This window comes from Hemiscyllium ocellatum, chromosome 5, assembly GCF_020745735.1.
Source record: "Hemiscyllium ocellatum isolate sHemOce1 chromosome 5, sHemOce1.pat.X.cur, whole genome shotgun sequence".
Taxonomy (NCBI): domain Eukaryota; kingdom Metazoa; phylum Chordata; class Chondrichthyes; order Orectolobiformes; family Hemiscylliidae; genus Hemiscyllium; species Hemiscyllium ocellatum.
Genome location: NC_083405.1, coordinates 61,204,846 through 61,222,372, shown reverse-complemented (window position 1 = coordinate 61,222,372; position 17,527 = coordinate 61,204,846). Strand labels below are relative to the sequence as shown.

Below are 17,527 nucleotides of genomic sequence, written 5' to 3'. Positions count from 1 at the left end.
CCGAAACAGATAATCTCGGTCATGATGTCGGCAGCCATAAAATAGCCAAGTTTCACCAAAAACAGAGTCAGGATTTTCTTCTTTTTGTTTTTGTCTGAAATAGAAAGTCAGCAAACTAAGAAAGCAAGAACAAAAATTATTTGTAAAATATATACCATCGGTTATCTGCATTAGATTCTTGAAAATATTCCAGCAATAAAATAGCTTTTTCTCCACATGAAATGCATAATACTCATCTTTCCGAGTCTCTGAATGATCATTATTCATGTAATTCTGAGTTCTTACAGCTGCTAACTGGTGAACAGCATCACAGTTAAACCTAATGCTTTCCCACCTGAGGCAGCATACTTACACATTGATGGAGCAGCTGTGTAGTTATCAAGACAAAGAAACTTAATCATTTCTCTCCTGCTTAATCAAACATACTAAGCCCTAATGTAGGACCATTATTGTAGCTATTCAGTCTAGGTCAATTAGTCACCGAGAGTAGAGGCTGGTGTCAAACTCATTTATCCATTATGTCATACATTAATTCAATTCATTCTAAAATAAATAGATTAAAGCACTTAATTTCTACCCCAGTGTCCAAACACATTAAAACTTAAAAGATTATTTCTAAATACCACCTTCCACAATCTTAGTATGTTTTTAATTGCTATAGCTTGTGCTCTTAACTGCACTAATTCCTGAAAACCCACAATCCACCTTCTTTCGTGAATTTCACTAGTTTTAAAAAATGGTTCTATTACAAGTGAATCCTCAAATGTTTCACAGCTGAGTCTCTTCCATAACAAATATGAAAAATGTTACTTAACAAATAGCAGGACAAGTTTTCAGAGATTTTCCTGTCGAATCAATTTCTGCTTTGATGGCATTTGAAATGTGAGCAGCTAAGATAGAATTGTTATCATTTAAAATATGGGTTGTTTGGAAGCAGACATGAGCATAACTTCATGAAGAACAGCTAGAGTGAGAAGATGCTACCATCAAATAACAAACTGTATGTATTACAGAAAACATCTTGGTGGTGGTGTTGTTGGTTGGGGGTGGGGACAGAGGTGGAAGAAGAATGAAATGCTTTAGTAATATGAAAGACACTCGTGATGAACTTGTAACCAGTTTACATGATGTCCATTTGTCTTTATCAAAGGCCATGTAACTAGCATGTTTCTATCAATTTTGTACGTAATAGTAAGGGGCAGGGTGGAAGTGTTGAAAATTACGTGCTTACATTAAAAATTAAATATTGGAAATTAATAATGAGCACCTATTCAGGCAAGAGTCTAGAAAGTTTCACTGAAGAAATAAATAGCATGAAACAATCCCAAAAGAGGTCAGTCTTTGGCATTTGTATGGCTCCAAAATGGCAACTCAGGCAGATATAAGAAGTTCTCTCTCAAATTAAATTGTTTTTTCACCTATTTGTTCCGACATTGGTAGCTGTAGAGAGGTAGTTAGCTGGAAATTGAAATATTCATCTCACAACATGTTCCGATACACATTGCATTTGATCCTGCCTCGTAATAAGGGCAGGACTCAGTGTTTTGAAGCATCAGCCAGATCAGTCTGAGCGTGTGTTTGTTCTTTCCATGAGAATGAGATGCAACCAAAAAAAAATGACAGCTAAAATGCTGTTAGCTCTGAGAAGCTGAGGGCTCAAAGTCCGTGGAGCCATTTATTGCAACAGACTTGGGGGCTCAAAATAGCCCACAAGCAGCATTTTCTTGGTGCAGTTTGGGAGACAGGAGCTCAAAAGAAACCTAAGACAGTGCCAGCTTACTGAAACTAACTAACCATCAGTAAAAGTTAGAATCATCCTTATAATTAGAGGCAGAAATGCAGCATTGGAAGTCTGGTGGAATAGTCTCTTAGTAACTAGAAAATGAACATAGTCACTGAAACACTTCAAGTTGAAGCAAAATTTGAGGGAGTTCAGAGACTCGGGCCTTTGAAGGTGTAGAATTGGAATCACTTGTGAAATAAACAAAGTTTTAATTAGATCTGGTAACCCAGTGTTGCTCAGGGTCAGCTACTGAGATATCTACCCTATCTGATATTTGATATGCATTGTGAGGTGTTCAATCACAGTTTGTCTATTACCTAACAGTAATTCTTTATGTTGGAGTATAAATTGTGTAAAAAGTGAGGTCTGCAGATGCTGGAGATCAGAGCTGAAAATGTGTTGCTGGTTAAAGCGCAGCAGGTCAGGCAGCATCCAAGGAACAGGAAATGGTTTTACTTTTCTAATTTTGTATTAAATAAAAATTTTTATTTAGTCAAAATCACAGGATTTCAAACTTTGTCCACTTTAAAAGTTACCAGCCTTCACTAGATTGTGTTATTTTGTTACAATCTCAGATGATGCCAACAGATAGTATGTTACAAAGCGGACACTGGAAAATCGAAAAAAAAAGGTAAGAAACTCGGTCAATCTGGCAGCATCTGTGGGCAGAAAACAAAGTCTTCTTCAGAACCCTGGTCACTGGATACTAAACGTTAACTCTGTTCCCTCTCCATTGATGCTGTCAGACCCACTGAGTTTCTCCAGCAATTTCTGTTTTTGTTTTAATTCTGTCACCATTCTCCACACAAAAACCTCACACTGACAAACAAAATGCAACAATACAGTCTTGTAATTAAGTAGGAAATGAATAAAGCAATAAAAAAGATATACACTGTTGTGCCACAACAATCAGGCCAAGTTACCTTCAAGAAAAAGTTAAATGTCTATTTCACTATTGCTTTACCTTCTAGCCCAGGCATTGCAAAATTGAAACTGCACAGTAGTGATATCTATTTTACTTTCTACTCAGAACACATGCTCATATCTTTAGGCCACAGCCAACTATCAATATGGAGGGATAATCTGAATGTAAGAAGCCACATTAAAGCCAATCCTGTCAACTCAAAGAGCACAAAATATTTCATTAGGGTGAATATTTTCCAGAACTACAAATCAATCACCTGTAACTATATCAAAAATATTAAATCGCATTATATTCAGGAGATTCAAGCTCTGCTCCCTGCTGTTGCAATTCTTCTTGTTTATGCCATCCACACAATTGTATTTCCTGCATTACCAATGAGGAAAGAGAAAGGCACATTTGTGTCTTAAACAATTTACTGGATATTCCATAAGAAAGATGTGGCAATGTTACAAGGTAATTTCTACCAGATATTTATTTTGGTCTTACAAATTAAATTGAATTTTTATTTTGTAAAGTAGAACAAAAACTAAGAATTTTTCTTACAAAAAGTAAAATATCCATTATTAGAAATATGAAATTAAGTAAAAGGCAATGCTGCAAAAAGGCAGGCAGAGAGAATCTGGAGAGAAAGACAAGTCAGATTGATGGCCTTCTATTCCAACTGGTTTGTGTCAGGAATGTAATACAGTAGGTTTTAAGTAATTAAAGGGTGAAGGTGGAAAAAGAAAAGAAAGGTAAGTGAAAATGGTTCATGAAGGGATGAGAGAAGAGATTAAATGAAAAAAGAGGTAGCATTGTACAGCCAAAAAGGGAATGACAAATGGAACAAATAAAGAAACAAAGTTTTGTCTAAAAGAAGCATGAATGGCAGAAATGCTAACAGCTGTCATTAGAAAGCAAACATGAGAATGAAAGTAAAATCAGAACCACACAAGAAATAAGAAAGAAATAAGGTAGGGATTATGGCCTAAATGTTGTTGTACTTTATTCTCAAAGGTCCAAATTCAATCCAAAAAGAAACCATTTTACAAAAATAAACCTGGAAACGATCAGAATTGTGAAGAATTTTAATCATGGGCATCAAGAACCACATTGCCATGTTGGTCAGTGTTTGTTATGAACTGTTTTTGCATTGCTATGGATCTTGGAAACAGCAAACAACTGCATTAAAGTGCCAATGTGTTTCTTTTAAATCAGAGGTTCCTTTCTAAAAGAAATGCATATGGATAAAGACTGGCTTATTTTTGGAGTGCTTAAACAAAACCATACAAAAAAAAAGGTCCACACCACTGCCCAGTTTAAAAGTTTTGGCATGAATTAAATCCAACATCTTAAACACCAGCATGTTATGTATGACCCAGGAACTATAACATTTCAAAGCAACAGAAAAAAAATTTAGACATGGGATTTTAATTACCAACTTTTTTTAAAAAAACTCAATATAGTGCTGATAAATCTTATTGTCCTTTTTTTTGATCAACACATTTCACAATTTCCTCGTGTCATTCACTTTGTGCCACATTTCAAAATCTTCCCAGCAATATACCTCAAAGGGTACATTTATCTAACATTTGCAGCTGGAGTGCCAATTAATTTCATGTTACACCAATATCCAGATGTACTGCAGCCTAAACCTGGGGCCTAAATCTGGGGATTAGGGCCTAATCTAAAGTGAAGGAGTGAAGCAAACCAGACCTTCTCCAGAGGAAGTGTTCTTACTCCATTTTGATATAAAGGCAGGCTGGAATTCCAGATTTATAATGTGCATATTTGATATTGGAAATCAGATGGGCCAATGGGCAGAGAAGTGGCAGATGGAGTTTAATTCAGTTAAATGCAAAGTGCTGCATTTTGGGAAAGCAAATCTTAGCAGGATGTATACACTTAATGGTAAGGTGCTAGGGAGTTTTGCTGAACAAAGAGACCTTGGGGTACAGGTTCATAGCTCCTTGAAAGTTGAGTCACAGGTAGATAGGATAGTGAAGGCGGCGTTTGGTATGCTTTCAGAGAATTGAGTACAAGAGTTGGGAGGTCATGTTGCAGCAGTACAGGACATTGGTTAGGCCACTGTTGGAATATTGCGTGCAATTCTGGTCTTCTTCCTAACAGAAAGATGTTGTGAAACTTGAAAGGGTTCAGAAAAGATTTACAAGGATGTTGCCAGGGATGGAGGATTTGAGCTATAGGGTGAGGTTAAATAGGCTAGGGTTGTTTTCTCTGGAGCGCGGAGGCTAAGGGGTGACCTTATAGAGGTTTACAAAATTATGAGGGACATGGATAGGGTAAATAGACAAAGACTTTTCCCTGGAGTCGGGGAGTCCAGAACTAGAGGGCATAGGTTTAGGGTGAGACGGGAAAGATATAAAAGAGACCTAAGGGGCAACTTTTTCATACAGAGGGTGGTACGTGTATGAAATAAGCTGCCAGAGGAAGTGGTGGAGCCTGGTACAATTGCAACTTTTAAGAGGCATTTGGATGGGAATATGAATAGGAAGGGTTTGGAGGAATATGGGCCGGGTGCTGACAGGTGGGACTAGATTGGGTTGGGATATCTGGTCGACATGGACGGGTTGGACAGAAGGGTCTGTTTCCATGCTGTACATCTCTATGACTAATGACAAATTTGTTATAGAAATACACCAAACTGCCCAAAGCTTTTTTCATTGTTTAGTGATCTTCCATAATGTAGCACTATTTTATTCTTGTTGTAAAATATGATTGGGAAAATATTAGAGACATTGGGCTGTCCATGAGCCTTGCATATATCTCAATATCCTCCAAATAAGACTGGAAAGAATGTTGCCTTGAGCACCAGTCAAACGCTCCATGACATCAATATTGACTCCAAATCGCTACCTAGCGACTATCCTAAGTAGTCCTAAACCTTGGTGTCCTAACTGACTAAGCTGAACTTCTGATCCCATAATCCTCCATTATAAAGAATTCTTAGTTCTACCTGCAATAATGCCTCTGTCACCTCTGGGACGGTCTATTCCAGTGCGTTCTTATGTTCCAATCCTATATAAAACAGACCATTTAGAACCCCGCTGCTTCATCCTCTCCAACAAAACCATGTTTGACCATTTACCCGGTCTTTCATTGGCTTAAACATTGGTTTCCTGGTGCCTAGTGATCTGAAATATGCAAAAATCTGTTTACATTGTTTCCTACCTATCTTCCAAGACTACATCCACCTCTTTCAAACTTATTCTGACCACAGCCTCTTCTGCAACCTTTCATGCTTGCATCACGCCATTGGGGCTCGGGGCTCAGGCCTTCAGGCATCTAACGCGTATTCTAGAATACTCTTCCTAAACTCACTCTCCTTCCCTAAGATCTTTCACTTCCATCTCCTTCAGCATCCATTCCAAGTTTCACTTGTTTGGTTCGTTTCTCTACACTATGGCCCCAATATAACAAGTAGCTTTATACCATTCAAAACTTCTCATAAGGATTAGGCTGACTAGAGAGGACTCTAGTGGTGGTAGTGGAAAAGTGCACATGAAAAAAAATTTAAAACAGTTGAAGCAAAAACTAAAAGAATGTTTCCGGAAAACTATAAAATGCATCACAAATAACGGCACTGAGGAGCAAATTACTTAAGATGCTGGAATCTATACTGAAAACAAAGACTCAAAACATTAGCTTGTTGTCTCCCCATGGATGCTAGGTAAAAACAATGACTGCAGAATGCAGATTCTGGGTTAGCGGTGCTGGAAGAGCACAGCAGTTCAGGCAGCATCCGAGAAGCAGTAAAATCGACGTTTCGGACAAAAGCCCTTCATCTGGAATACAGGCAGAGAGCCTGAAGGGTGGAGAGATAAATGAGAGGAGGGAAGGGATGGGGAGAGAGTAGCATGGAGTACATTAGGTGATTGGGGGAGAGGATGAAGGTGATAGGTCGGGGGTGGGGGGAGGGTGGAGTGGATAAATGGAAAAGATGATAGGCAGGTAGGACAAGTCAAGGGGACAGTGCTGAGCTGGAAGTTTGAAAGTGCGGTGCGGTGAGGTGGGGGAAGGGGAAAATGAGGAAACTGTTGATGCCCTGGGGTTGGAGTGGTCTAAGGCGGAAGATGAGGCGTTCTTCCTCCAGGCGTCTGGTGGTGAGGGAGTGGCGGTGAAAGAGGCCCAGGACCTCCATGTCCTCGGCAGAGTGGGAGGGAGAGTTGAAATGTTGGGCCACAGGACAATGTGGTTGATTGATGTGGGTTTCCCAGAGATGTTCCCTAAAGCGCTCTGCAAGGAGGCGTCCAGTCTCCCCAATGTAGAGGAGACCGCACTGGGAGCAACGGATACAATAAATGATATTGGTGGATGTGCAGGTAAAACTTTGATGGATGTGGAAGGCTCCTTTGGGGCCTTGGATGGAGGTGAGGGAGGAGGTGTGGGTGCAGGTTTTGCAATTCCTGCAGTGGCAGAGGAAGGTGCCAGGATGGGAGGGTGGGTTGAAGGGGGGTATGGACCTGACCAGGTAGTCACGGAGGGAACGGTCTTTGCAGAAGGCGGAAAGGGTTGGGGAGGGAAATATATCCCTGATGGTGGGGTCTGTTTGGAAGTGGCCGAAACGTCGGCGGATGATTTGGTTTATGCGAAGGTTGGTGGGATGGAAGGTGAGCACCAGGAGGGGTTCTGTCCTTGATACGGTTGGAGGGGTGGGGTCTGAGGGCGGAGATGCGGGATGTGGACAAGGTGTGTTGGAGGGCATCTTTAACCATGTGGGAAGGGAAATTGCGATCTCTAAAGAAGGAGGCCATCTGGTGTGTTCTGTGGTGAAACTGGTCCTCCTAGGAGCAGATACGGCGGAGACGGAGGAATTGGGAATACGGGATGGCATTTTTGCAGGAGATAGGGTGGGAAGAGGTGTAATCCAGATAGCTGTGGGAGTCGGTGGGTTTGTAAAAAATGTCGGTATCAAGTCGGCCGTCATTAATGGAGATGGAGAGGTCCAGGAAGGGGAATGAAGTGTCAGAGATGGTCCAGGTAAATTTAAGGTCAGGGTGGAATGTGTTGGTGAAGTTGATGAATTGCTCAACCTCCTCGCGGGAGCACGAGATGGTGCCAACGCAGTCATCAATGTAACGGAGGAAGTGGTGGGGAGTGGTTGCGGTGTAATTACGGAAGATCGACTGTTCTACATAGCCAAAGAGATAGGCATAGCTGGGGCCCATACGGGTGCCCATGGCTACCCCTTTGGTCTGGAGGAAGTGGGAGGATTCGAAGGAGAAATTGTTAAGGGTGAGGACCAGTTCGGCCAAACGAATGAGTGTATCGGTGGAAGGGTACTGTTGGGGATGTCGGTAGAGGAAGAAACTGAGGGCTTGGAGGCCCTGGTCATGGCAGATGGAGGTGTAGAGGGATTGGATATCCATGGTGAAGATGAGGCGTTGGGGGCCGGGGAAACGGTAGTCTTGGAGGAGGTGGAGGGCATGGGTGGTCTGCTGTGATTAACAACATTTAGAGACTTTGCTTCATCAGCCATGTCCAGACAAAACTGTGGCATAACAAAAACAAAATATTGTATTGAAAAACTCAGCAGGACTGGCAGAATCTGCAGAGAGATATAGATCCAATATTTTAAGATCAATATGACTCTTGTTTGGAACTGACCGTTGTACTTTAATACAAGAAGGTTGGACAAGTATACAAAAAGAACTTTGCTGCAATAATACAAGACTTTGTTGAGACCACATCTGGAGTATTTGGGGCAAATTGTTTCCATATTTGAAAGGTAGGATATGCTTTTGTTGGAGATGGTACAGCAAAGGTTCACTTGATTGGTTTTTGGTATGAGGATTGTCCCTAAACAAGCGACCAAGTAAATGAGCCAACATTCTTGAGCTTAGAAGAATGAGAGATGGTCTCTTTGAAGCATATGGGATTCTATGATGAAAGATGTGTAACATACACACTAGATTGACATATTTTTCAATGGCCAGATGATCACATTTAAACAACGATGGGAATTGTGCAGGGGACAATGCAGAACCCCCATCTAAAGGCTTTGCTCAGGAACTTGCAGAATCCACTAGGAGAAAGTGAGGACTGCAGATGCTGGGGATCAGAGCTGAAAATGTGTTGCTGGAAAAGCACAGCAGGTCAGGCAGCATCCAAGGAGCAGGAGAATCGACATTACAGGCATGAGCCTGAAGAAGGGCTCAAGCCCGAAACGTCGATTCTCCTGCTCCTTGGATGCTGCCTGACCTGCTGCACTTTTCCAGCAACATATTTTCAACTTGGAGAATCCACTCAGTAATTCCCCTATGTTTGGAACCCAATGAAAGCATCTCTTTAAAAATCAGAGAATTCAGAGGGTTCCACTGATATTAAATAAAATGTTCCTCAGGATAAGTTAAGACTATTAAATACCTAGTCTAACTCCTGCCTAACTATTAAACTGAAGTCCCAATCGCTCTCTAATATCCAACTACATAAACTTCTTCCAAATCATCAATATTCCTCCACCATTACCATCAACCAGCACTGCTCAGCACTAGTTCCACCAGAACTGATATCATCCACTCACCTTCATCTACCCGAACACCATCGCCTAACGAGCCCCCTTGCCATATAATCTTCTATCCACTTGGTGCCTTATCTCCTACCCAGCCAGCATCCAACCTCTCCAGAACCCTAATCTCACACATCTTAGACAATTATCCATTAGGTTGATTTTCACTCAGCACAGAAGGATCAAGGTGCCAGTTCAGAAGAACCAGGACGAAGGTTTCTCCTAGCAGACGTAATCAAGTTGTGGGTTCATGGAAACCAATCACCTGATTCAAAGTATTTTAGTTTATAGAGCTCCTGGGGCAGAAGTTATCAGGTCACTAGAACAGAAAAACATGTAAGCCTAGTGTGCAAGGTTCATGCCAGTGGACTCGGAAAGGAATCATAAAACTGTCCCTGTAGTCTGAGAAAAAAAAACTGGGTAGAGTCAATTAAGTAAAAATCTAAAGGGTTGAAACAGGAGTGAAGTTTCTCTGGAATTAGTGTATGTGCAAAAGAATGGCCTTGGGAAACAAATTGAAACTTTTGTGGTTTGTGATAAGATACATAAACATACTTGTTGTTTTCTTTTCCCTTAGTGTAACAAACTTATGTTTGTTGTTAAAAACACTTACAGCCTTCTGTGAATATTTTCCAATGACTAACTGCCACATTAACCAACTGGATATATTAAACACATGATTGCTTGATCCAGGTTTCATTTTGGGAACCAGCATGTTCAGTATTTCCTGAGAAACAGCTTCCTGTGGTCTTCCAAGTCACTCGGTTTATAGTTTCTTGCCATTTAGATTAGATTAGACTTACAGTGGGGAAACAGGCCCTTCGGCCCAACAAGTCCACACCGACCCGCTGAAGCGAAACCCACCCATACCCCTACATTTACCCCATACCTAACACCACGGGCAATTTAGCATGGCCAATTCATCTGACCCGCACATCTTTGGACTGTGGGAGGAAACCGGAGCACCCGGAGAAAACCCACGCTGACACGGGGAGAACGTGCAAACTCCACACAGTCAGTCGCCTGAGTCGGGAATTGAACCCGGGTCTCGGGCGCTGTGAGGCAGCAGTGCTAACCACTGTGCCACCGTGCCGCCCACTGTGGCATATATTAATGATTTAATTGAACACCTCTTTCAAAATGTCATGCGTGGGATACAGGTGTTGCTGAAAATGCCAATATTGCTTTTCAATCTCTAGTTATCCTTTAGGAGATAGTTAGGTGCCTTTTTCAATTGCTGCTATCTATCTGGTTTAGGTATACTCAGTGCTGCGGGCAAAGGTATTGCAGGATTTCGACCCAATGACACTGAAGGAATAGTGATACATTAAGTCAGTATAGTCTGCAGCTTGGAGGGGAACTTTCAGGTTGCGTTCCCATCATGCTACTGTCCTGTCCTTCTTGATGGGAGCGTTTGAGGGTTTGGAAGCTGATGTCTAACTAACATTGGTGAACTTCTGCTATGCATAATCAAGATTAAGCTTGATAGAGTTTTGATTACGGGTCCCACTTATGTTTTTACATTGTAAGAAATTTTGCCACAATTGTTAAAATAAGCATAGAAATACTTAGGAATTAATATGCATAGCATTAGATCATCTCAGAGACAAACACTCCCTGGAAACATGAAGGTTTCTTAGTTCAGGCAGTATGTTGGCATTCCTACGTTGGTCGGACAGGACCTCATATACCCACTTAACCATGCAAGCGTTTAGAAAGAACCAGGAAATGACCCCCAATACAGTGCCAAATAAACAGCTGGTCTTAAGCTAAGAGATAGACAGAGGGAGGATGGTGATCATTTTGACATTTGGGTTCCTGTCCTATATTCATTGGTTAGAAAACACAAATGATTGACATTGTAAACTACCACTCCCCAGAAGTAAAAATGTATGTTAGTGCTAGTTAGGCAACTGCCTTCTTCAAATGAAATACGGACCATGAATGTTGCAGGAACACCCAGGGGAAAAGATCGCCAATACTCTTGATAGAGAGCAAGATGCTACCATCATTAGCTACTGAAATCTGTACATTGTGCCAACTGTCTATTCATCCTCATATGAATTAACTACCCTCATCTGTCATGGATTGTGTCCTTCAACTAGCTCAGGCAATTATATCTAAACTGATGCTTCTTAATAAATGCTTAAAATAACTACAGCATAGTCAATTTCCGAACTCAGTTCCTGTGGCCTTTGAATCCTAATCTTACCAGTTCCAAGTTTAGATCACCGCAGTAATGAAATTTTGAGCGGAATAGTCCCGACAGATCATCAGTCAGTGACTGCTGTATGATATCCATGCTGAGAGCATGTTCTATCACTTCACTGATGCTGTGGAGTTAATTCATGTGGCAATAACTGGGCAGATTGTATTTGTCGTGCTTTTAAGACAGGAGATATCTAAGCAATTTTCTGTTTTGTCAGATGAATGCCAGTGTTATAGCTGGACTGGATTAGCTTCACTAGAGGCATAACCAGTTTCAGAACGTAAATATTCAGTACTACAACTGGGGTCCATAGCCTTTGCTGTAACCACTTCACTACACAACTTGACATGGTGTGAATTGAATTGGCCAAAGATTACCTTTGTCATAGTGGAGAACTCAGGAGGAGACCAGCACTGCAGGTAGTTGAAGTGCTTTTTGCATTCTCATGCTGGATTGGAATCATAACAAGAACAAATTGAGGAAGTGCACCCATCTCCAGCTCCTCCAAGACCATGTTAGGGAACTGGAGCTGGAGTTGGATGAACTACGGATCATTCGGGAGGCAGAGGTGGTCATGGATGACACAGTGGTTAGCACTGCTGTCTCACAGCGCCCGAGACCCGGGTTCAATTCCCGACTCAGGCGACTGACTGTGTGGAGTTTGCACGTTCTCCGTGTCTGCGTGGGTTTCCTCCGGGTGCTCCGGTTTCCTCCCACAGTCCAAAGATGTGCGGGTCAGGTGAATTGGCCATGCTAAATTGCCCATAGTGTTAGGTAAGGGGTAAATGTAGGGGTATGGGTGGGTTGCGCTTCGGTGGGTTGGTGTGGACTTGTTGGGTCGAAGGGCCTGTTTCCACACTGTAAGTAATCTAATCTAATCTAATCTAATCTAGATCAGAGCTTTAGGGAAGTAGTTACTCTGAAAGTTATAGACAAATGGGTGACAGTGAGGGGTCTGGGAGGAAGCAGCCAGTGCAGGGACCCCCTGCGGTCATTCCCCTCAATAACAAGTATACCGTTTTGGATACTTTTGGGGGGAACGACTTACCAGGGGTAAGCAATGAGGGTCAGGCCTCTGGCACGGAGCCTGTCCCCGTTGCTCAGAAGGGAAGGGTGGAGAAAGGTAGAGCGATAGTTATTGGGGACTCAATAGTGAGGGGCACAGATAGGCGGTTTTGTGGGGGCGACAGAGACTCACGATTGGTATGTTGCCTCCCAGGTGCAAGGGTACATGATGTCTCTGATCGTGTTTTCCGGATCCTTAAGGGGGAGGGGGAGCAGCCCCAGATCGTGGTCCACGTTGGAACCAATGACATAGGTAGGAAGAGGGGTGAGAATGTTAGGCAGGCTTTCAGGGAGCTAGGTTGGAAGCTCAGAGCTAGAATGAACAGAGTTGTTGTCTCTGGTTTGTTACCCGTGCCACGTGATAGAGAGTCGAGGAATAGGGAGAGAGAACAGTTAAATGCGTGGCTACAGGGATGGCGCAGGAGGGAGGGATTCTGGTTTCTGGACAACTGGGGTTCTTTCTGGGGAAGGTGGGACCTCTATAAACAGGATGGTCTACACCTGAACCTGAGGGGCACCAGCATCCTTGGGGGGAGGTTTGCTAGTGCTCTTTGGGAGGGGTTAAACTAACTCTGCAGGTGCAAGGGAACCTGGACTGTAGCTTTAGGGTACAGGACCTTGAGTGTAGGGAGGTTAGGAACAAGGCATCGATCTCGAAGGAGGGTGCCGATAAACAGGAAGGTGGCTTGAAGTGTGTATACTTCAGTGCCAGAAGTATAAGAAATAAGGTAGGTGAACTTGCAGCGTGGGTCGGTACCTGGGACTTCGACGTTGTGGCCATTACAGAGACATGGGTAGAACAGGGACAGGAATGGCTGTTGCAGGTTCCAGGGTATAAGTGTTTTAGCAGGATCAGAGATGGGGGTAAAAGAGGGGGAGGTGTGGCATTGCTTGTCAAGGATAGTATTACAGCGGTGGAAAGGACGATGGAGGAAGACTTGCCATCTGAGGTAGTTTGGGCTGAGGTTAGAAATAGGAAAGGTGAGGTCACCCTGTTAGGAGTTTTCTACAGGCCTCCTAACAGTCCGAGAGACATAGAGGAAAGTATTGCAAGGATGATTCAGGAGAAGAGTGAAAGTAGTAGGGTGGTTGTTATGGGGGATTTAACTTCCCAGATATTGACTGGGAAAGCTATAGTTCAAGTTCGTTAGATGGGTCAGTGTTTGCCCAATGTGTGCAGGAGGGTTTCCCGACACAATATGTAGACAGGCCAACAAGAGGTGAGGCCATACTGGATTTGGTTCTAGGTAATGAACCAGGCCAGGTGTTAGAATTGGAGATAGGTGAGCACTTTGGGGACAGTGACCACAATTCGGTGACTTTTACTCTAGTGATGGAGAGGGATAAGTGTGCACTGCAGGGCAGGAGTTATAGCTGGGGGCAGGGAAATTATGATGCGGTGAGGCATGACTTAGATGTGTGGATTGGAAAAATAGGCTTCAAGGGAAGGACATAAATGATATGTGGAGCTTGTTCAAGGAGCAGCTAGTGGGTGTCCTTGATAAGTATGTACCAGTCAGGCAGGGAGGAAAGGGTCTTATGAGGGAGCCGTGGTTTAATAAGGAATTGGAATCCCTTGTGAAAGGGAAGAGGGCGGCCTATGTAAAAGATGAGGCGTGAAGGTTCAGTTGGGGCGATTGAGAGTTATAAGGTAGCCAGGAAGGATCTAAAGAGAGAGCTAAGAGCAGCGAGAAGGGGACATGAAAAGTCCTTGGTTGGTAGGATTAGGGAAAACCCAAAAGCTTTTTATAGGTATGTCAGGAATAAAAGGATGACTAGGGTAGGTATCAGTCCAGTCAAGGATAGTAGTGGGCAGTTGTGTGTGGAAGCGGAGGAGATTGGAGAGACACTAAATCAATACTTTTCATCAGTATTCACTCAGGAACAGGACATTGTTGCTGATGTGAATATTGAGACACAAGTGATTAGAATGGATGGCTTTGAGGTATGTAGGGAAGAGGTCCGGGGAATACTGGAAAGGGTGAAAATAGATAAGTCCCCTAGCCCTGATGGCATTTATCCTAGGATCCTCTGGGAAGCTAGGGAGGGGATAGCAGAGCCATTGGCCTTGATTTTTATGTCGGCGTTGTCTACAGGAATAGTGCCAGAAGACTGGAGGATAGCGAATGTGGTCCCCTTGTTCAAGAAGGGGAGTATGGGCAGCCCTAGTAACTATTGGCCAGTGAGTCTCACTTCTGTTGTGGGCAAAGTCTTAGAAAGAATTGTAAGGGATAGGATTTATACACATCTGAATAGGAATAATGCGATCAAGGATAGTCAGCATGGTTTTGTGAAGGGCAGGTCGTGCCTCACAAACCTTATTGAGTTCTTTGAGAAGGTGACCAAGGAAGTGGACGAGGGTAAAGCAGTAGATGTGGTGTATATGGATTTTAACAAGGCTTTCGATAAGGTACCCCATGGTAGGCTAATGCAAAAATTACGGAGGTATGGCACTGAGATTGCATTAGAGTTTTGGATTAGGAATTGGCTGGCTGGAAGGAGGCAGAGGGTAGTAATTGATAGTAAAGGTTCATCTTGGAGTGCAGTTACTAACGGTGTTCCACAAGGATCTGTTTTGGGACCATTGCTGTTTGTCATTTTTATAAATGACCTGGAGGAGGGGCTTGAAAGCTGGGTGAGCAAGTTTGCGGATGACACGAAAGTCGGTGGAGTTGTGGACAGCGAAGAAGGATGTGGCAGGTTACAGCAGGATATAGATAAGTTACAGAGCTGGGCAGAAATGTGGCAAATGGAGTTCAATGTAGCTAAGTGTGAAGTCATTCACTTTGGTAGGAGTAACAAGAAGATGGATTACTGGGCTAATGGTAGGATACTTGGTAGTGTGGATGAGCAGAGGGATCGTGGTGTCCATGTACACAGATCTCTGAAAGTTGCCACCCAGGTAAATAGTGCTGTGAAGAAGGCATATGGCGTACTGGCCTTTATTGGTAGAGGAATTGAGATCCGGAGTCCTGAGGTCATGTTGCAGTTGTATAAGACTCTGGTGCGGCCTTATCTGGAGTATTGTGTGCAGTTTTGGTCGCCATACTATAGGAAGGATGTGGAGGCACTGGAACGGGCGCAGAGGAGGTTTACCAGGAAGTTGCCTGGCATGGTCGGAAGATCGTATGAGGAAAGGCTGAGGCACTTGGGGCTGTTCTCATTGGAGAAAAGGTTTAGGGGAGATTTGATAGAGGTGTACAAGATGATTAGGGGTTTAGATAGGGTTGACAGTGAGAACCTTTTTCCGCATATGGAGTCAGCTGTTACTAGGGGACACAGCTTTAAATTAAGGGGAGGTTGGTATAGGACAGATGTCAGGGGTAGATTCTTTACTCAGCGGGTTGTGAGTTCATGGAATGCCCTGCCAGTATCAGTGGTGGACTCTCCCTCTTTATGGTCATTCAAGCGGGCATTGGATAAGCATATGGAGGTTAATGGGCTAGTGTCGGTTAGGTAGGTTTTGGTTGGCGCAACATCGAGGGCCAAAGGGCCTGTACTGCTCTGTATTTTTCGATGTTCTATGTTCTATGACAAGGCAACTTTAGGCATGCCTGATGCCACTCTTGGCACGCTCTTCTACACTCCTCAATGAGCCAGAGAAAGATCATGGTATTAGAGAAGACATTTGGCAAAACACAACAGAAATGGCTAATCACAGTTTTGATAATCCATGGATGCCTAGCTTTAAACTGTTACATTTATTTTGAATTTATTCCATTTATCTCAGTGATCGTGCCAAATACAATTGATATTGGCAAGATATTCAGCTTTCTTTTCAATAATTATTCATCTTTACAGAAATTGAATGACACATTTCTGCATTGGTACTAAGTTTAAGGATTTATGTAAATCAAATGAAAAATTGTAGATTTATTTTCTGGATCTTAGCAGAACAACAAAAGGAGGAGACAAATATCTTCCTTTTTGCATTCAACTGCAATGTCACTAACTCCAATTGGGGCTCAACCATAGTGACAGCTAAGATCAGCAAGTATGGAACAGAGGGATTATGGCAGTTATTCATTTTCTCCATTATGAAGTCTCAGAGCATGAGCACAAAACCCAGATGGATACAAAAATGTCTTTACTCTGAAAGGAACAGTGGCTTCTCATACTAATTTGGAGAATGCTTTGATTTGTTATCTAGAAATGTACTAGTCATCCCATGACTTTACCTTGTTCCTTAAACTGAAAAGAGTGTGAGTCTTCAAACAGATCGCAGTGATGGCGTATAAATATTAAAACTGTTTTTCAATACACAACTCAGATATAAGTGCAGAAATGCAGTAATGCATAATATTGAGATTCAGACTTCATTTGATACCTGAAGCCCATCAGCTATTCATTTTGCAGAATACTGCAAATCTCTATTCCTTACTAAATAAAATGTATTAAAAATGGACTTTGAAATAAAATGGAAGAGCAGAGCCCTTCAAATCTGTTGCTCTTTAACATCCTTACTCTAGATGTCAGGGCAGCTACTTGAAACATCCAATATAGTCTGACAATATCACAACAGGCAATCCCACAGGAGGAAGAGAAACAAGCCACTAATACTTATGTCATTAATACTCAGAAACTTCTACCTGTATTTATCTCAGTACATTACTTCATTTCGAAATGCAATTCTACCATGCAAATTCATGACAACTAGAATTCTTGGGCATGGACTCTTATTGATCTTCACAAGGAAAATAAGCTGCAACAAAACGTGAGTTACATCCTAACTATCAAATAGGCAAACTTCTCGCATTGCAAAAGATCATCAGGATTCTGGTCAAGTTCTCCCCAGAGAGGGGCACAGGAAGATGTTTTTCCATGCATACAGAGAGTTATGATACAGAATGCCTAACTAAAAGAGAGTGTGTTAAATAAATGTAATGATAACGTTCATGAAGGAACTAGATAATACTAACACAGGAGAAATTTTCAGGACTATTAGTAGCAGAGAAGGAACATTTTCCTTTTGGGTTGTGAGATTCAGTGCTGCTAATAAAAATGGTGAGCATGGTTTTCTCATACTTCTGTCTCTTT

General features: G+C 42.5%; 1 protein-coding gene across 4 annotated transcripts in view; it reads right to left on the bottom strand.

Annotated features, from left to right (window-relative positions):
- mtrr (5-methyltetrahydrofolate-homocysteine methyltransferase reductase) overlaps positions 1-17,527 on the bottom strand; it is a 79,703-nt gene that overhangs the window by 14,728 nt on the left and 47,448 nt on the right. For 3 of the 4 annotated variants that reach the window (XM_060825470.1, XM_060825468.1, XM_060825469.1), the window contains one exon: positions 2-94. The exons of the other annotated variant lie outside the window; for it this stretch is intronic. In XM_060825470.1, coding sequence (XP_060681453.1) covers positions 2-94 — 93 coding nt within the window. The remainder of the gene's footprint in view (position 1; positions 95-17,527) is intronic. 4 annotated transcript variants of the gene reach the window in all.